Source organism: Homarus americanus, unplaced genomic scaffold (assembly GCF_018991925.1).
Source record: "Homarus americanus isolate GMGI-L3 unplaced genomic scaffold, GMGI_Hamer_2.0 scaffold28051, whole genome shotgun sequence".
NCBI classification, from domain to species: domain Eukaryota; kingdom Metazoa; phylum Arthropoda; class Malacostraca; order Decapoda; family Nephropidae; genus Homarus; species Homarus americanus.
In genome coordinates this window covers 403,733-421,391 of record NW_024720144.1, presented here as the reverse complement: position 1 = coordinate 421,391, position 17,659 = coordinate 403,733, and the positions used below count along the sequence as shown (strand labels likewise).

Genomic DNA, 17,659 nt, shown 5'->3' with positions numbered 1-17,659 from the left:
AGCCTTGTTCACACTCAAAGCGGACATATTGTGTAGTGTGGTCAGAGGGTGTGGTGAGGGGGAGGGGAGGGTGTGAAGAAAAGGGGAAGAGGAGAGGGGAGTGGCGAGGGGAAGGGGAAGAGAGGGTGTAGAAGAAGAGATGAGTGGAGGAGAGGAGAGGAAGAGAAGGGAGAGAAAGGAAAGGTGTAAAGGAGGGGAGAGAGAAGAGAAGGGGAGGAGGAGGAAATCGGAGAGAAGTGAGGGAAGGGCACAAAGGAGGAGGGAAGAGGGGAAATGTGGGGAGAGGAAGAATTGAAAATACATTACAAAGTGAGAGGGAGGAGAGTGAGGTAATGAGGAAGTGTGGAAGAGAAAATGAAGACGGGTGAAGGAGAGTGAAGGTGAGAGAGAAGGGGAAAGGTAGGAGGGGGGGATGAGGAGAAGGTTAGGAAGTGAGAAAATGTGAGAAGAGGGAGGGGGAGAGGGGAAGAGTGAAGGCCTGAAGGGATGGAGGATGGGGGGTGATGGTGGGGGTGAGGGGGAGGGAGGGGTGAGGGGAGGTGAGGGGGTTGGGGACTGGATCACTGTAAGGTCAACCTCTCTGTACCGGTACAGGTATAAAAGGTCACAGGTCGACTATGATGCAAGAAGGTGGTCCAAGAGACGATGGTAGGGGAGGAGGAAGGGGAGAAAACGTTGAGGTGCAGGTTGCGATGGGGAGTGCAGGCCAGTAGGTTGGTAGGTTAATCTGATACAGGAGTACAGGACGAAGTGATAGTTTCTGGGTGGTGGTGGTTGGTGATAGTGGTTGGTGGTTGTGGTTGGGGCTGTGTGGTTGGGATGGTGGTAGTGGGTGGGGTGGTTGGTTGTTTGGATGGTGGTATTGGTTGAGGTGGTTGTGGTGGTTGGGGTGGTGGTTGGTGTAGTGGTAGGGTCGGTGGTAGTAGATGGAATGGTGGCAGTGGGTGTGTGGTGGTGGTTGGGGTGATGGTAGTGGGTAGGGTGGTGGTGAGTAGGATGGTGGTAGTGGGTGGGATGGTGGTGGTGGGTGTGGTGGTGGTGGTAGTGGTGTGATGGTTGGTAGGATGGTGGTAGTGGGTAGGGTGGTGGTGGTGGGTAGGATGGTGGTAGTGGGTGGGATGGTTGTGGTGGGTGGGATGGTTGTGGTGGGTGGGATGGTTGTGTTGTGTGTGGTGGTGGGTAGGAGTGGGGTGATGGTAGAGGCTAGTGTATCGCCATAGGCTGGGATAATGCCATAGGCTGGTATGTCACCATAGGGTGGGATAATGCCTTAGGATAGTATGTCGCCATAGGCTGGGACGACAAAGCAAGTGGCAGCGAAAAGGTCTAGGCTTTGGAGGGGGAAAAATGCAGTCCAGGAAGGGGGTTCGAATGCAGGCTAGAGAGGGGGAACAGGCCAGGAATGGGGGAGGGGGAAGGAGTGCAGGCCAAGGATGGGGGAGGGGGAAGGGGTGCAGGCCACGGATGGGGGAGGGGAAGGGGAGAAGGAGAATGAGGGGGGGGTGTGAAGGGCAGCCTGCTGGACTATATAACACAGACCACATTCACTTTTGTCTCAGACACACCGCGGCCGCCGTCCACTCTACAACTCCACCACGACAAATAGTGAACACAGCCATGTTGAAGCTCTGGGTGAGTGTTAGTGCACGCCGCCATGTTGAAGCACCGGGTAACTGATACCATAGTGAAGTCTCCGCCACGGTGCAGTAGTCAAGGCAGTCAGGAGAGCGGCCGCTGCTACAGGCCTGCACGCCACCCATCCCCCGGTGCTGATGGACAGTTCGATGATAAAGTGATAAAGTCTTTTATGTTGATCATTCTCGAGGATACGTTTACAACTTTCTTCCCTGGGATAGAATACGAGTGACTAAATCGAAGAATATTTGATCATCGTCTTATAACAGGATAATTCAGTATACCTGTACTGTCAACACCTGATGATGCTTGTCGTGTAGACTTACAGAGAGTGTCAGTGTGTGTGTGAGACTCGCCCAGTGACCAGGGACAGAACACCACACTCAACTTTTCACGAGATTTCGTAGATGAAAGAAAAAAGATGTTAAGTTGGCCATCTAACTATAAGTGACTATCATTATTACGAGCCTAACATCAACTTAACGAAGGAAACATAAGTAAACTTTAGTTAAGACAACGAGGGACGTCAAAATGAATCACTTTCCATTCACTAACAACAATAATCAAACAGTTATCCCCCATTCGTCTGCTGTCAGGTTGTGAGAGTCAAGGAGAACGACTCGCCTGCCTCACCGTTTACAGGCAGCTCCTGAGGCCGTGTTTCGCAATAATCTGGAGGTGGTGATAATACAGGCAGGGGTCTGGAGCACTGGTCGGGCCCCAGGTGATGGACGCGTTAATAAATATATTTTCCTAGGAGACAGGTAGTTCTGGTAACATTTGTACTTTCAACTTCAGACAATCCTCAAGAACTATAGTGACCGCTTGTAGTAGTGAAGAACCAATCTAAACAATGAAAAAAAAAAGGATAAACTTTTCGGAAAATTCTAAGGGTGAAAGCATGTGAAAGGATCAGTTATAAATATTATTATTATTTCATTTATTTTATTGCTTCTAAAAGACTCAAAATAATTCCATAATTTCTTTGGGGAAATTTTCAGTTACGGAACCATTAATTTCTTCCTTCAATAGTGCAAGTCATAATCGCTGTAATTAATATAGGTTACATTATAAGCTGAGATTATCATGATGGCGGCCTCCGGAAGTAGCCATTGATTACTTTTACATTGGTTGCGGTGTACAATATAAAAAACAACCCTGACTGACAGCTGAATAGTCGCCGCTGCTGACTGACACTTCAATGGACTGAATTTTTCCGTCAGATATACTAATACATCATTTGTTACTCACTAATCAGACGTAAGGATTTCCTGCTTGGTTAAGTAAGAGATCGTTTTCAAAGGCTTCAAGTAACGGGTTCAGTGTGGGGCCAGAAGAGGGAGCGTCGGTTTTATCAGTGACAATTCATAATCTATACATAAAGTCTTTCTAAAAACCTGGAAACTTGTGTCTCTCTGAAATGAAAAGTGAAAAATAATATATATATATAATTGACAATATGTTTAGTTTTTTTAGTAAGACCAAGAATTAAAGTCAATAACCATTCTAATGGAAGCGCTACACAAATGGCCGGATGAGAAAATATTCCACAGTTAGTCAGTCAGTCAGTCAATCAGTAAGTCAGTCAGTCAAGCAGTGGGTGAGTCAGTGAGTCAGTCAGTCAAACAGTGGGTGAGTCAGTGAGTCATTCAGTCAATCAATCAGTTAGGAAAGGCTTTTATAGCACTTCATAATCGCAACCAAAAAAATGCTGTCTGAAACCCACGACTTTCTCAGCCCGTCCCACCCCCCCCCCCAGCCTCTACACAGCCTCGCTCCCACACGTGTCAGGTGACCCCCGAGAGTGACGCCGCTCTTGTCTTAAGGAGTTACAATTACTCATGTTATATCTCTATGTTAACGGACAATATGAAGAGGAAAGTCCGTTATATCGAAGAGTCCGTTAAATGTGAAACCTCCATCAAATGAAATATATAGATACCGAAGAGTCCGTTAAATGTGAAACACTCCATCTAACGAACTACTGTACATGAGATGGAGGTTTAACTGTATTATTATTATACAGTTTAAAACACTCAACACCTCACTACAGGAATACATTAATATTACAAATGATTACAGAGAATTACAATCCGTGTGACAATTTGTAGATTTTCGCAAGTCATTTCTTATTTCTGAAAATGTGCAGCAATAAAAGTTGAATATACATTTCCAGCTTAAGTGTGTGTGTGTGTGTGTGTGTGTGTGTGTGTGTGTGTGTGTGTGTGTGTGAACCACCATACCCACAACTATGTATCACAACTGCACTACCACCACAACCAACCACAGTCTCAATACTATAACCACATTACCATCACAACCATACCACTACCACCACCACAATCACGCTACCACCACCTACTCCAACCACACTACCTATCAACCAACACATTACCACCACAACCACATTACCACCACGTCCACAACTACCTATCACAACCAACCACAATCACACTACCTATCAACCACCCACAATCACACTTCCTATCAACCACCCACAATCACACTACCACAACACAGAAGTAATAAGTAATAATTGCCATAGGTGGGGTTGGGCTGCCTGCTGGTGGTCACCGCCCAACGTCCTGACTTCGACTACGTCTTTGATTACGTCGACTCTCCTAACTTCCAGCCCCTACCACAGGTGAGTCTCGGGTGTTTGGGTGATCTTAGGTATAAAATTGGGTGATCTCAGGTTGAAATTGGGTGATCTTAGGTTGAAATTGGGTGATCTCAGGTTGAAATTGGGTGATCTCAGGTTGAAATTGGGTGATCTTAGGTTGAAATTGGGTGATCTCAGGTTGAATTGGGTGATCTCAGGTTGAAATTGGGTGATCTCAGGTTGAAATTGGGTGATCTCTAGGTTGAAATTGGGTGATCTTAGTAATCTTAGTTTAAAATTGGGTGAACATAGTTTAAAATTGCGTGATCTTAGTGGCGATCTTATGTTGAAATTGAGTGATATTAAGTTGAAATTAGGTGATCTTAGTTTAAAATTGGGTGGTCTTAAATTGAAATTGGTTGATCTTGATGTTGAAATTGGGTGATGTTAGGTTGAAATTGGGTGATCTTAAGCTTAAACAGGTTATCAAATGTTTTATATGATGATCTTAGTTCAAAATTAAGTGATCTTTGGTTTAAATTAGGTCATCTTAGTTTTAAAATTGGGTGATCAAAGGTTTAATTTGGCTATCTTAGTTTAACTTTGGCGAACGTAGTTATGAATTTTGGTGATCTTTTAAAATTGATTGATTTAAGTTTTAAATTTGACCTTGAAATTTATGTTTGATGAACTTGGGCGTAAATCACCTCTGGAGCGTTAACTCTCACTCTTTCTCTCTCTCTCAATCTACCTAGCCTCCTCTCTCTCTTAAACTACCCTCCTCTCTCTCTCTCTCTCTCTCTCTCTCTCTCTCTCTCTCTCTCTCTCTCTCTCTCTCTACCTTTCTCCCTCTATTTCTCTCTTCCTATCTCCCTCCTCGGCATCCTCTACATCATTATTTACATCTTTCACCCCAGCAACAGGCATCACGGCCACCACCAACACGAGCAGCACCAGCACGACCAGCAGCAGCAAGGGCCACACGACCACCTCCATCCCCTGCTCAGCTTCCTCATATAAACCAGCAGAGAGAGAGAGAGAGAGAGAGAGAGAGAATCCCCATCTTATACACTGGCTTTAATTTATTCTCCTCAATACAACCATTCACTATAAAAGGTGTTTTGTGCTTCAGGCGGTGGCAGGAGGCAGACCAACGGGGAATCAAGGTCCCACCACCACACCCGTCCCTATCCTGGTGGACGAACGCAGGTGAGTTGTCTCTTTAACCATACTCTCTCAGTCTCAGCTCTACCTTATGAACATAGAGAGATAGTTGATGGGGGTAACCTGAAGGAGGACCCAAGTACTGCCCCAGGGACCGTTCTTGGGGCCAGTATTATTATTTGTTGTTTATATTATGACTTTATAGAGAGGGGGGGGGGGGGTTATACATGTATGCGGATGACACTAAAACATTCAGGCGAAAAACTGATCTTGTGGAATGTCATAGAGCTGCAAGACGATAAATTATCAACGAGACGAAGAGCTGGTTAGATAAATTCTTTTAAAATATCATCCAGAAAAATATAAATGCAGGACTGTATATATGAGAATCAATCATTCTAATGTAGGAGAGAGTCGCAATACTGTATGTCAAAATTAATGGATAAGAATTTAGAGTTTAGGAAACACTTGGCTAAAGAAATAAATAAACAAGGCTTCAAAATAATGAGTTTAATCGAGAGAACTTTTGAATATTTCGACGAGGATATGTTTAAATATTTTAGACGCCTCTGGTCGCCATCTCCAAGGGCTAATATACTGTTGGGTCTTCCCACTGTGATATAACCTATAGAAGGTCTGGAGGTGATATGACCGAGTGCTTCAACATGTTATCTAGAAGAGCCTATCAGCAACAGTGGTAAACTCTTAATCTTAACCAAACTTAAAGCCAAGACTGATAACAAATGTTGAGTGTAGGAAGTTTAGGTCTGGCTGGCTGCCCACTTTGGCATCTCTGACACTAGGTAACCTCCCCTGCCCCGTGTGCAATGGTTTTTTTTTTTATCTCGCCTACCGATTTAGAGGATTCTAATCCAAGAGGTTGTTTATTGCCTCGCCATGAAGGTTGACTGTGGTGTTTTGGTAGACTTTTGGGAACCATTTATAGCTGTCATTTTCTGATGGAAGTCTTTATAGGGTTGTTCCTCAAATTATTGTGAAGGTATAGCCACTAGGGTGGTGACATGCACAGTTGGAATGTAGCAGTGCGTACATCAATGGGTATTCGTTACTATGACAGAGTCAGGATGACAGTTCTCACAATGGTAACAGGAGCATGAAGTTGTTAGTGTCACAGCATACGAAGGTAAGGGTGTGACAGTCAAGGTAAGAGTGTGTACGTCTAAGGTGAGTCTCTGTTGCAGAATCGACCCCCAGACGGGGGCGTTCGTGTACGAGTACGCGGGCGCTGATGGCTCGACCAAGCATGAGACCCGTTACCCTAACGGCACCGTCATAGGCAACTACTCCTTCATCAACGATCTCGGGGAGAGGGAGTCCCGTACATACACTGCTGGCGTGCAAGACCCAAACCACATCGACGAGACCACCGACCCAAACTACGTCGACCTGGGTAACTACGATTTGTACAAGCACCTTGAGCAAGCCTACGTCCACGAGGGCGGTTCCTCCTCCTTCAGCGACCAGGTGTTGTCCAGACCTCCCCCTTCAGCTCCACGACCCAGAGCTCAGCCACGTCCACAACAAGCAGTACAACGACGTCCACAACAAGCAGTACAACGACGTCCACAACCAGTATCTGCCGCCTCCCACTTTTCCCAGCCACCGTTACCGGTAGCTGGCCCAACATTCGATTATGAAGACATCGGTCAGGCCCCAGTACCCGTCCGGGCACCCCCTCCACCTCCACCACCTAGGAGTCGTCAGCGTACGGTGGCCCCAAGGCCGTTCCCCGGACCCAACCATCGGCTCGACCTGTCCTCTACCGGTGGCCAGTCTGTCGACTCCTTCCTGGACAGCGTCATCCATCGGTTCCAGTAATGGATTACGCTCACCAACGTCCATCATAACCATCAAACGCCAGCGTATGTAATAAGTAGCGTCTGGCGTTCACCTGCACCGCACAATGACACGAATACGAAACTACACCTGGAGAAACATTCTCCCACTTCCTGTCAGCGGTAATAATTCTTGTGGTACGACCAGTAGACGTGTGAAGCCCGGGGAGTACACAACAACAACACTTATACACCAAGGAAGAAAACACTGTGTTGCCCGCTAGTATTATTTAAAGACATTCCATCCCCCGGACTGCCACGTTGTATTTGTTACTGTTTGTTGACTTGTAATGTTGTTACTACTACTACACTTGTGCCTGTGTGGCCACCAATAAATATCTGTCCCATCCCAGTGTGTGTTTGTCTCAACTACCTTCTTGTGTTTATATGATGTGATGTTTACAATAACACAGTGTGTATGCATAGGGCGGTGGTGATGGTACACTGATGAAGGACTGACTGACTCAGTGACGTAGAACTGACTGGCTCAGTGATGAAGAACTGACTCAGTGATGAAAGACTCAGTGATGAAGAACTGACTTATTGATGACTAGGGGTGGACGACTGGCACGAGGGTGGAGGCACGGGGGTGGACGACTGGCACGAGGGTGGAGGCACGGGTGGACGACTGGCACTAGGGTGGAGGCACGGGGATGGACGACTAGCACGAGGGTGGAGGCGGGGTGGACGACTGGCACTAGTGGAGGAGGGGGTGGACGACTGGCACGAGGTAGGCACGGGGGGTGGACAGGGGTGGAGCACGGGATGGACGACTGGCACTAGGGTGGAGGAGCACGGGGGTGGACGGCATGGAGGCACAGGGGGTGGACGCTGGCACTAGGGTGGAGAGCAGGGGTGGACGACTGGCACGAGGGGGGTGGACGACTGGCACTAGGGTGGAGGCACGGGGGTGGACGACTGGCACGAGGGTGGAGGCACGGGGGTGGACGACTGGCACGGGGGAGGTGTTGGCACCACATGGGGCCAGAAGTTGGCAGGGCGGGCGGGGCGGGGCGGAGTTCTCCCAGTCGGTGTCTCGGGGTGGTGGTGCAGTGCCGCTTTCGTTGCAGTGCATTCTTGGTTCGGTGCCGCTCCTGCCGTAGTGCCGCTCCAGGTGCAGTGCCTATGGGGCTGGTAGAGGCAGCAGTCTGTAGCCGCGGTCGTGGAGTTCCTCGTTGTGGACGCTGTATCATCAGGGATATTATATACTGTTGTTATGACCTAGAGTGCCAGCCAGACCCCAGGCGGCGGTGCTCAGAAGTCTGCAACCTCTAGTGGGCCACAAGGAACTAACCTCGCTGCTCAAGGCCATTAAGGGTCACTCATGGTCACGCTAGTCTTCCACTGGGGTCGAAATCATTTCCCAGGTCACAGGGGCTCACAATTACCGGCCCAAGTCACCAGAGGGCTTGAAGTCGCTCCCTTCAGGACACAAGAGGTCACAACTTCCAAGAGACAAAAACAGCTGCCAGAGGTCACAACGGGTCACAGTCTACTTCTTAAGTCACCAGGGGTCGCAGTCACATCTCCAGGTCACCAGGGGTCACGAAAGGTTAGAGTCCCGGGCGAGGAGCGTGCGGGGGAGGCGGGAGAAGATGATCAAGTGTTAGCAGTGAGTGACCTCGCCTGACCTCCTCCAGTGTATAGTTGACGCCACACCCGCCACCGTAAGTGTACCACACCTCCTACCACCTCTGTACACTAACACAACCCTGAACACCCCTGTACACTAGCACACATCCCTGAGGGCACATATATAACACTCGCCGCCACATTAAGTGTACTATATATTTCATACAATGGTTGCCTCTCGTGTAACGAGGATGGCCGGCCCTATGGCCACCTAGGCGTGAATTTGTTTGAGGTGCAGAAGCTGTCGCCAACACAACAACCACACCCTAAGTTAACGAAATACATGACACAGTGTCAAGGAATAGTCCGAGAAGACCGGACAACTAGCCAACTGCACTGGCTAACCATTACCCCGGAACACGATCCCCAATTACTGCTGGGTAGACAGAGGCAAATGGCGTAAAGAAACTTGCCCATAGTTTCACTCTGCCGAGGATCGCGCCCGAGTCCCTCGCTTGCCAGGCGAGCATGCTGACCATTACACCACAGGTCTCCATAATAAGTGTACTACGTTCGTGACTGTACATGGGTGTAATAAGTGTACTACACCCATGTACAGTCACGAACCCCGAGATTCAGACTCGTGAACCCGAAGCGGTATAGAGACTGATGCATTATTCTGTTCACCGATGCTTCGGATTCACGAGCCTGAATCTCGGGGTTCGTGGAGCAGCAAGAGAGCTTACAGAGGCTAAGTCACTGTTGTCAAGTGTTAGTTACTGTTGTCAGGTGTTAAGTCACTGTTGTCAGGTGTTAAGTCACTGTTGTCAGGTGTTAAGTCACTGTTGTCAAGTGTTAGTTACTGTTGTCAGGTGTTAAGTCACTGTTGTCAGGTGTTAAGTCACTGTTGTCAGGTGTTAAGTCACTGTTGTCAGGCGTTAAGTCACTGTTGTCAAGTGTTAGTCACTATTGTCAGATGTTAAGTCACTGTTGTCAGGCGTTAAGTCACTGTTATCAGGCGTTAAGTCACTGTTGTCAGGTGTTAAGTCACTACACCTGGATACCGTCACCACACCTAGACACTATCACCACACCTAGACACTATCACCACACCTAGACACTATCACCACACCTAGACACCATCACCACACCTAGACACTATCACCGCACTTAGACACTATCACCACACCTAGACACCATCACCACACCTTGACACCATTACCACACTACACCTAGACACTATCACCACACCTAGACACTATCACCACACCTAGACACCCATCACCACACCCAGACACCATCACCACACCTGACACCATTACCACACCACACCCAGACACCATCACCACACCCACACACCAGACAACCACACCTTTCACCATCACCACACCCTGACACCATCACCACACCTAGACACCATCACCACACCCAGACACCATCACCACACCTTGACCTACCACACCACACCCAGACACTCACCACACCCAGACACCATAACCACACCCAGACACCATCACCACACCCAGACACCATAACCACACCTAGACACTATCACCACTACCTTGACACCATTACCACATTCCAGACACTATCACCACATCTAGACACCATCACCACACCACTAGACACCATAACCACACCTAGACACTATCACCACACCCAGACACCATACCACATACACCACCACACACCAGACACTATCACCACACCCAGACACCATCACACACCAGGACACTATCACCACACCCAGACACCATCACCACACCCAGACACTACCACACCCAGACACTATCATCACCACACCCAGACACCATCACCACACCCAGACACCATCATCACACCCACACCATCACCACACCTAGACACCACACCTAGACACATCACCACACCTAGACATAACCACACCTAGACACTATCACCACACCCAGACACCATAACCACACCCAGACACCATCACCACACCTAGCCACCATCACACACACCTGACACCAACCACACACACCCAGACACCATCACCACACCCAGACACCATAACCACACCTAGACACACTATCACCACACCTTGACACCATTACCACACACACCCAGACACCACACACACGCAGACACTATCACCACATCTAGACACTATCACCACACCCAGACACCATAACCACACCCAGACACCATCACCACACCCAGACACTATCACCACACCCAGACACCATAACCACCCAGACACCACCACACCCAGACACCATCATCATCACACACCCACACCTGACACCATCACCACACCCAGACACCATCACCACACCCAGACACCATCACCACACCCAGACACCATCACCACACCCAGACACCACTGAACACCTCACCACACCCAGACACCATCACCACACCCAGACACCATCACCACACCCAGACACCATCACCACACCCAGACACCACCACACCCAGACACCATCACCACACCCAGACACCATCACCACACCCTCACCACACCCAGACACCATCACCACACCCAGACACCATCACCACACCCAGACACCATCACACACCTAGACACCACACACACCCAGACACTATCACCACACCCAGACACTATCACCACACCCAGACACCTATCACCACACCCAGACACTATCACCGCACACCCCTACACCCAGACACCATCACCACACCCAGACACCATCACCACACCCAGACACTATCACTGTACCACACCCAGACACCATCACCACACCCAGACACCATCACCACAGACACCACACACTATCACCACACCCAGACACTATCACCCAGACACCACCACCCAGACACTATCACCACACAACACTGACACTATCACCACACCCAGACACCATATCACCCACCAAGACACCTATCACCACACCCAGACACCATCACCACACCATGACACCACCACCACACCCAGACACCATCACCACACCCAGACACCACCAACACCCAGACACCATGCCAACACTGACACCATCACCACACCTAGACACTATATCTGACATGCACACACATCACACACCAGACACCATCACCCCACCATAGACACTATCACCACACCCTAGACACCATTACTACACCCACACGCCATCACCACAAATAGTCATTATGAAGAAACCGAAAGGTCAAATACCGGTGAGGGGAGAGGGAAGGAAGGTGGGGAAGTAAGGAGAGAGAGGGGGAAGGGGGCGGCGATCAGGTATTCCTCTGGGGAAACTAAACCAATTAAGATATTATATAAAGGGGGGAGGGGGGAGAGGGAAGGGAGAGGGAAGGGGGAGGGAGGGGGGAGGGCTAGCGAATATCGACAAGTACAGTTCAATACACGACAGGAGTAATTATTCCCTTCAGATATAAACACTAACAGACTTCTCGTGACACTACAACAACAACAACAACAACAAAAAATAAACAACAACAACAACAACAGACTTCTCGACACTACACAATACAACAATAACAACAACAACAACAACAACAGACTTCTCGTGACACTACAACAATAACAACAACAACAACAACACTAACAGACTTCTCGTGACACTACAACAATAACAACAACAACAACAACAACAACACTAACAGACTTCTCGTGACACTACAACTACAACAACAACAACAACAACAACAACAACAGACTTCTAGTGACACTACAACAACAACAACAACAACAACAGACTCCTCATGACACTACAACAATAATAATAACAACAACAACAACAACAGATTTCTAGTGACACTACAACAATAATAACAACAACAACAACAGACTCCTCATGACACTACAACATGTAAATCCCATTCTCCTGAACATATTTTGGACGAGGCAGATTACTGTATGAACCGAGTCACTGTGTCAAGGGGAGGAAGCCTTTGGCCACAGCTGCAGACACCTGGCTTCAGAGAGGAGACAGATATACGTACAGAGACAGATATATATACTTGTTTGTTCATGTACAGTCACTCAAACAAACTATCTGTACTTAAGGTGATCGATGAATTTCAGAATGAACACTGTGACTCCCATTGTCTCGGTAGGGTTGTCAAAATCCTTTGTCCGTTGTGTCATATTTTTTCAACACGATATTGTATAGATAGTTTTTTGTGTGACTGTGCCTAAGACTCTTGTGGCACTGGAAGAGAGAGAGAGAGAGTTCGTTAGATGGAGGTTTCAAATCTAACGGACCTTTGTTATAATGGACTTTCCTCTCGATATAGTCCGTTAAATAGACGTTTTACTTTAATGGCTACCACCGAGACTAAGGTTGTAGTCACGGCTCTAACTAACTGTTGCATATACCATAAACCTTGACCTTTAAACACAGGCAGAAAGTCTCCTCTCAGTGGCCAGACTCCCCGGTGACTTTAGACATATTACTTGGTATTAACAATAACACACACACACACACACACACACACACACACACACACACACACACCGTACCTTCATAACACTGCTCTCACCCACTTAGTACTATACTCAAAATTAAAGTGATTCTTAGATACGTTCACTTAAACACGAAACACATTATGGCTGCCAACTCACACTGTTACGGTGATCACTGGCGAAATTATGTGCGATAGATGGAGGTTATCCGACAGTACGAACGTTTCCGTCTGTTTCAACAGCACTTTCTGTCAGTCTACATGTCTGTCGGCCTGGTAGACGGGGGCCAGTAACACACCAGGCTAGTGCTGTGCTAAAATACCATTAAAATGCCCCTACTGGAGGCCTTGGCAGTAGGCTAAAGGTTTGTGGCATTCCGGATGCAGAAAAAGTGAAAGGACTGAGCCAACGTACACTTGTGTTGCCTTCCTTCAATAACAAATTAGATCTTTAGAGGTACAGTAAAACACGTCTAGTTAACCTAAATATATCAGATAACTTTAGTTGGGATCAGCAGCAGGTTGATCACGACAAACCCCCGTTACCCTGACACAACATCTGGCTGGTGAGAAATGTAGAGCTCTGATCTTATCCACCTCCTGCTGCTAGATGTACCTATAACCTAACAATAAAATGGAATGATATATGAACTTGTGTGCAGATAACAGTAACCTCGACAAGTTTCTACTGTCACCTCAGGCAGCATCGAAACAATACTCTCATACCAAGTTGGGTCTCTTAATCATGGTGCTGCAGTGGTAAAATGCTAACAAGATTGAAAGTGATAGTGGATTCCGTACTCCTGATGGCTCGTGAGGGGAAGTGTGGAGATATACCAAGTCTGTACACACGAGACAGTATGAACGGCACTGCACTCGACCACCTCTAATTCCCCAACTGAAGTCAATACCTTTTTACACCAGGGTCGACTGGTGGTGCCCCCTGGCGCTAACCCTCAGAACAAGAGGTGAACTACTGTTGTATCCCACATTAAAAAAATAAATAAAAAAATCCATCAACAACTTCCCACAAGTAACAAAATCCCTCAGGACTTGTTGAGCCAAGATTCTTAACACTCGTACCGTACCTTATTTTTTGCTCTGGTAATTAAAGAGAACTCATTTAGTTATGACAGTTTTAATGTACTTCCGCCATCATCATCATTGCCCACCATCTCGGTATACACTTAAGTGAATCATACATCTCCAATTACCACTTACCCAGTACTTAAGTGTTCAGAAGGTTTTGTGATAGCTTGCTGCCGCCGACGTTGTGTTTTTTTGGGACTTAAGAAACAACACAGATATCTATTGTTATGGAGTCCAAACTTTCTTCGTTCAAGATACTTAAAAAAATCTCTCTCTCTCTCTCTCTCTCTCTCTCTCTCTCTCTCTCTCTCTCTCTCGTTGATGACACATGTATTATTCTCACCTCATGTTGTGTACTGTGTGAAAATAACCTCAGTGTGACCAACGACCAACAGGCCAATAGTGACATCATGATGGTCACTACACACACACACACACAGACACACACACACACACACAGACACTCGTCACACAAGCTCACCGCCTTCGCCTCCAGACAGAAAGGAGTGGTGGCAGAATGTTTGATGAGTTGACACTGTACTAAAAAAGATTACAGTACGCTACAGGGGGTGGTAATATGGTGTGGTTGTGGTATGGTTAGTATTGTAGATTGTGGTAGGGGTGATTGTGGTAGGGGGTGGTTAGTATGGTGTGGTAGATTGTGTTAGGGGGTGGTTAGTATAGTGTAGTTGATTGTGGTAGGGGTGGTATTATGGTGTGGTAGATTGTGTAGGGGTGGTTAGTATGGTGTGTTAGATTGTGTAGGGGTGGTATTATGGTGTGGTTGTGGTGGGGGTGGTAATATGGTTAGATTGTGGTAGGGTGGTATTATGGTGTGTAGATTGTGGTAGGGGATGGTATTATGGTGATTGTGTGGGGTGGTATTATGGTGTGTAGATTGTGGTAGGGGGTGGTATTATGGTGTGGTAGATTGTGGTATTGGTAGGTAGATTGTGGTGGGGTGGTATTATGGTGTGGTAGATTGTGGTAGGGGGGTATTATGGTGTAGTTGATTGTGGTTGGTGTGGTAGGTGTGGTAGATTGTGGTAGGGGGTGGTATTGGTGTGGTAGATTGTGTTAGGTTGGTTAGTATGTAGTTGATTGTGGTAGGGGGGTGGTATTATGGTGTGGTAGATTGTGGTAAGGGTGGTAGTATGGTAGGGAGGATGCTGGTATGTCAGACAGAGTGGTATAGAGATGGTGGTAGCGTGTGTCAATAGCATGGTAGAGATGGTGGTGGTATGGTATATAATGACAGGGGGAGGTTGATAGGTAATGCTACAGTATGCTGAAGGGAATTGTCAGTTTAGTCTGAATGAAGCCTTACCAACACACACACACACGCGCACACACACACACACACATACACACGCACACACACACACACACTATACTAACATCACTCCCCCTCTCCGCTAACAAGTGTACACAACTGCCACCGAAGTGATGAACTGTGCACCATACCCTACACCACCCTCCACTTCCTTCCTCCGCTGGTGCCACCCACGGTAAAAATAGACGTCCTTCTCCCCCCCACCCCTTCTCTCTCTCTCTCCTCTTATCTCTTTCGTAGTCTTTATCCTCTTCAGTTTCCTTCCTCTCTTCATCTTTCATTCTCACCTCCTTTCTTTGTTAGTCTATGTGTCTCTCTTTCCTTGTATAATCTCTCCTCTTCCTTATAATTTCTCTCTTTAATTGGTCCTCCTCTTCCTCCGTGACGTTTCACCTGCCCTAACACCCCCACTGTAAACATTACTCCGGGCTGGTATTCGTAAAGGTCCGTAAGTACGTCACTATTTTTCCTAGTTATTCAGTTTAAGCGAGCGCAACTCCTGAATGATAATAATAATAATAATAATAATAATAATAATAATAAGATACTACAGCAACAACAGCTACTACTACTACTAAACTACTACTTTTTTTACGTGACCTCCAGCCTCCACCAATAGCCACACCTTCGCCGCTATTTTATTACTACTATTACTACTACAACTACTACTACTACTACTACTAATAATAATAATAATAATAATAATTTACGGTATGTAACTGAGAAACAAGGTACATATACCTAAAATTCAGTACAATAAACAGATTACATTACAAAACCATTACAGTACCAACAAGTGTGACGAATATGCTAGTGAAGGGTACAGTCTCAGTGCAGTTCTGATGTCATTTTAAAGGATAAAATCTTCTTATTCCAGTTAATTTCCTCCCAGTTGGTTGGTGTGTGTTGGGTGTGGGTGTGTGTGTGTGTGCGTGGGTGTGTGTGTGTGTGTGTGTGTGTGTGTGTGTGTGTGTGTGTGTGTGTGTGTGTGTGTGTGTTGGGTGTGTGTGTGGGTGTGTGTGTGTGTGTGTGTGTGGGTGTGTGTGTGTGTTGGGTGTGTGTGTGTGTTGGGTGTGGGTGTGGGTGTGTGTGTGTGTGTGTGTGTGTGTGTGTGGGTGTGTGTGTGTGTGTGGGTGTGGGTGTGTGTGTGGGTGTGTGTGTGTGTGTGTGTGTGTGTGTGTAATAATAATAATAATAATAATAATAATAATTAACGGTTTATTGAAAGAGCTTGGCAGCCAGAAGGCTGAAAATATACAGTTACATATTTGGGGAATGGGTTACGAATTACAAATAATATACAAGTAACCTCAGTGACACAAATAAGACATATAATAACTAGATGGGGAAAGGCTCAAACTACAGTTCATTTCAACATAGTGACAGTGTAAGGAGCAGTGTTTACTGGGAGTGAGTGTGTGTGTGTGTGTGTGTGTGTGTGTGTGTTGGGTAGTATTATACCTGGGTCTGTTATAGATAGGAGTCGTCACCTTACTTATAAATATCAGTTAAATTAATCCAACCAACTTTCTGAAAATCATCTCGGTGGCCTCAGAAGACCTTGTTACTGTCCATTTATTTGTTCTGTCTGTCTTACTGTTCACCTTGCCAGCCCCCCCCACCCCACCCCACCCCCCACCACCTTCACCTGGCTCTCACCTCACCTCCACCCCCCTCACTACCTGTCGTGCAACCTCGAGTGAATTTCGTCCTTTATAAAGTGATATATACATAGATTTATACAGGGCCGTCCAAAAAGTATACTAAAGTCTGTGAATATTCTTTTTCCATGACCCTGTATGTAATATGTTGGTGAAAAGACAAAAGAAAAAGATTTAGTAATGACTTAACTTTATAATGTCTTTGTTAGTCTGAGTGTTAGATAAAATAGTTTTATATTTACTCCAGAAGCCGACAAACAGCGCCACCAGAGACTTAAGTTGACGAGATAAACGAACTTGTTGAAGTGTGAGAGCAAAATAAATGTTACACGTATTTGTTAACTGCAGCACCGCCCGCGCC

The 17,659-nt window shown here is 46.8% G+C and overlaps 2 protein-coding genes across 3 annotated transcripts in view; both read left to right on the top strand.

Annotated features, from left to right (window-relative positions):
• The first annotated feature begins 1,529 nt into the window (after window positions 1-1,529).
• On the top strand, window positions 1,530-7,609 carry LOC121860408. The gene is made up of 5 exons (XM_042357541.1): window positions 1,530-1,632; window positions 4,181-4,279; window positions 5,155-5,262; window positions 5,367-5,446; window positions 6,604-7,609. Exons 1-5 carry the CDS (start codon window positions 1,618-1,620, stop codon window positions 7,238-7,240), a joined length of 939 nt encoding a protein of 312 aa, XP_042213475.1. The 5' UTR covers window positions 1,530-1,617; the 3' UTR covers window positions 7,241-7,609.
• Window positions 7,610-8,287: 678 nt separating this feature from the next.
• The window catches only part of LOC121860407, a 65,554-nt gene continuing 56,182 nt past the window's right edge, over window positions 8,288-17,659 (top strand). For both annotated transcript variants that reach the window (XM_042357540.1, XM_042357539.1), the window contains exon 1: window positions 8,288-8,924. The gene's annotated coding sequence lies outside the window, so the exon portion shown is untranslated. The remainder of the gene's footprint in view (window positions 8,925-17,659) is intronic.

What these genes read in the sequence shown, in the direction of transcription:
- LOC121860408 (XM_042357541.1), top strand. An exon ending in AGCTTCCTCATATAAACCAG is followed by an intron (nt 5,263 to 5,366) that starts CAGAGAGAGAGA and finishes TGTTTTGTGCTT; the next exon opens with CAGGCGGTGGCAGGAGGCAG. An exon ending in ATCCTGGTGGACGAACGCAG is followed by an intron (nt 5,447 to 6,603) that starts GTGAGTTGTCTC and finishes TCTCTGTTGCAG; the next exon opens with AATCGACCCCCAGACGGGGG.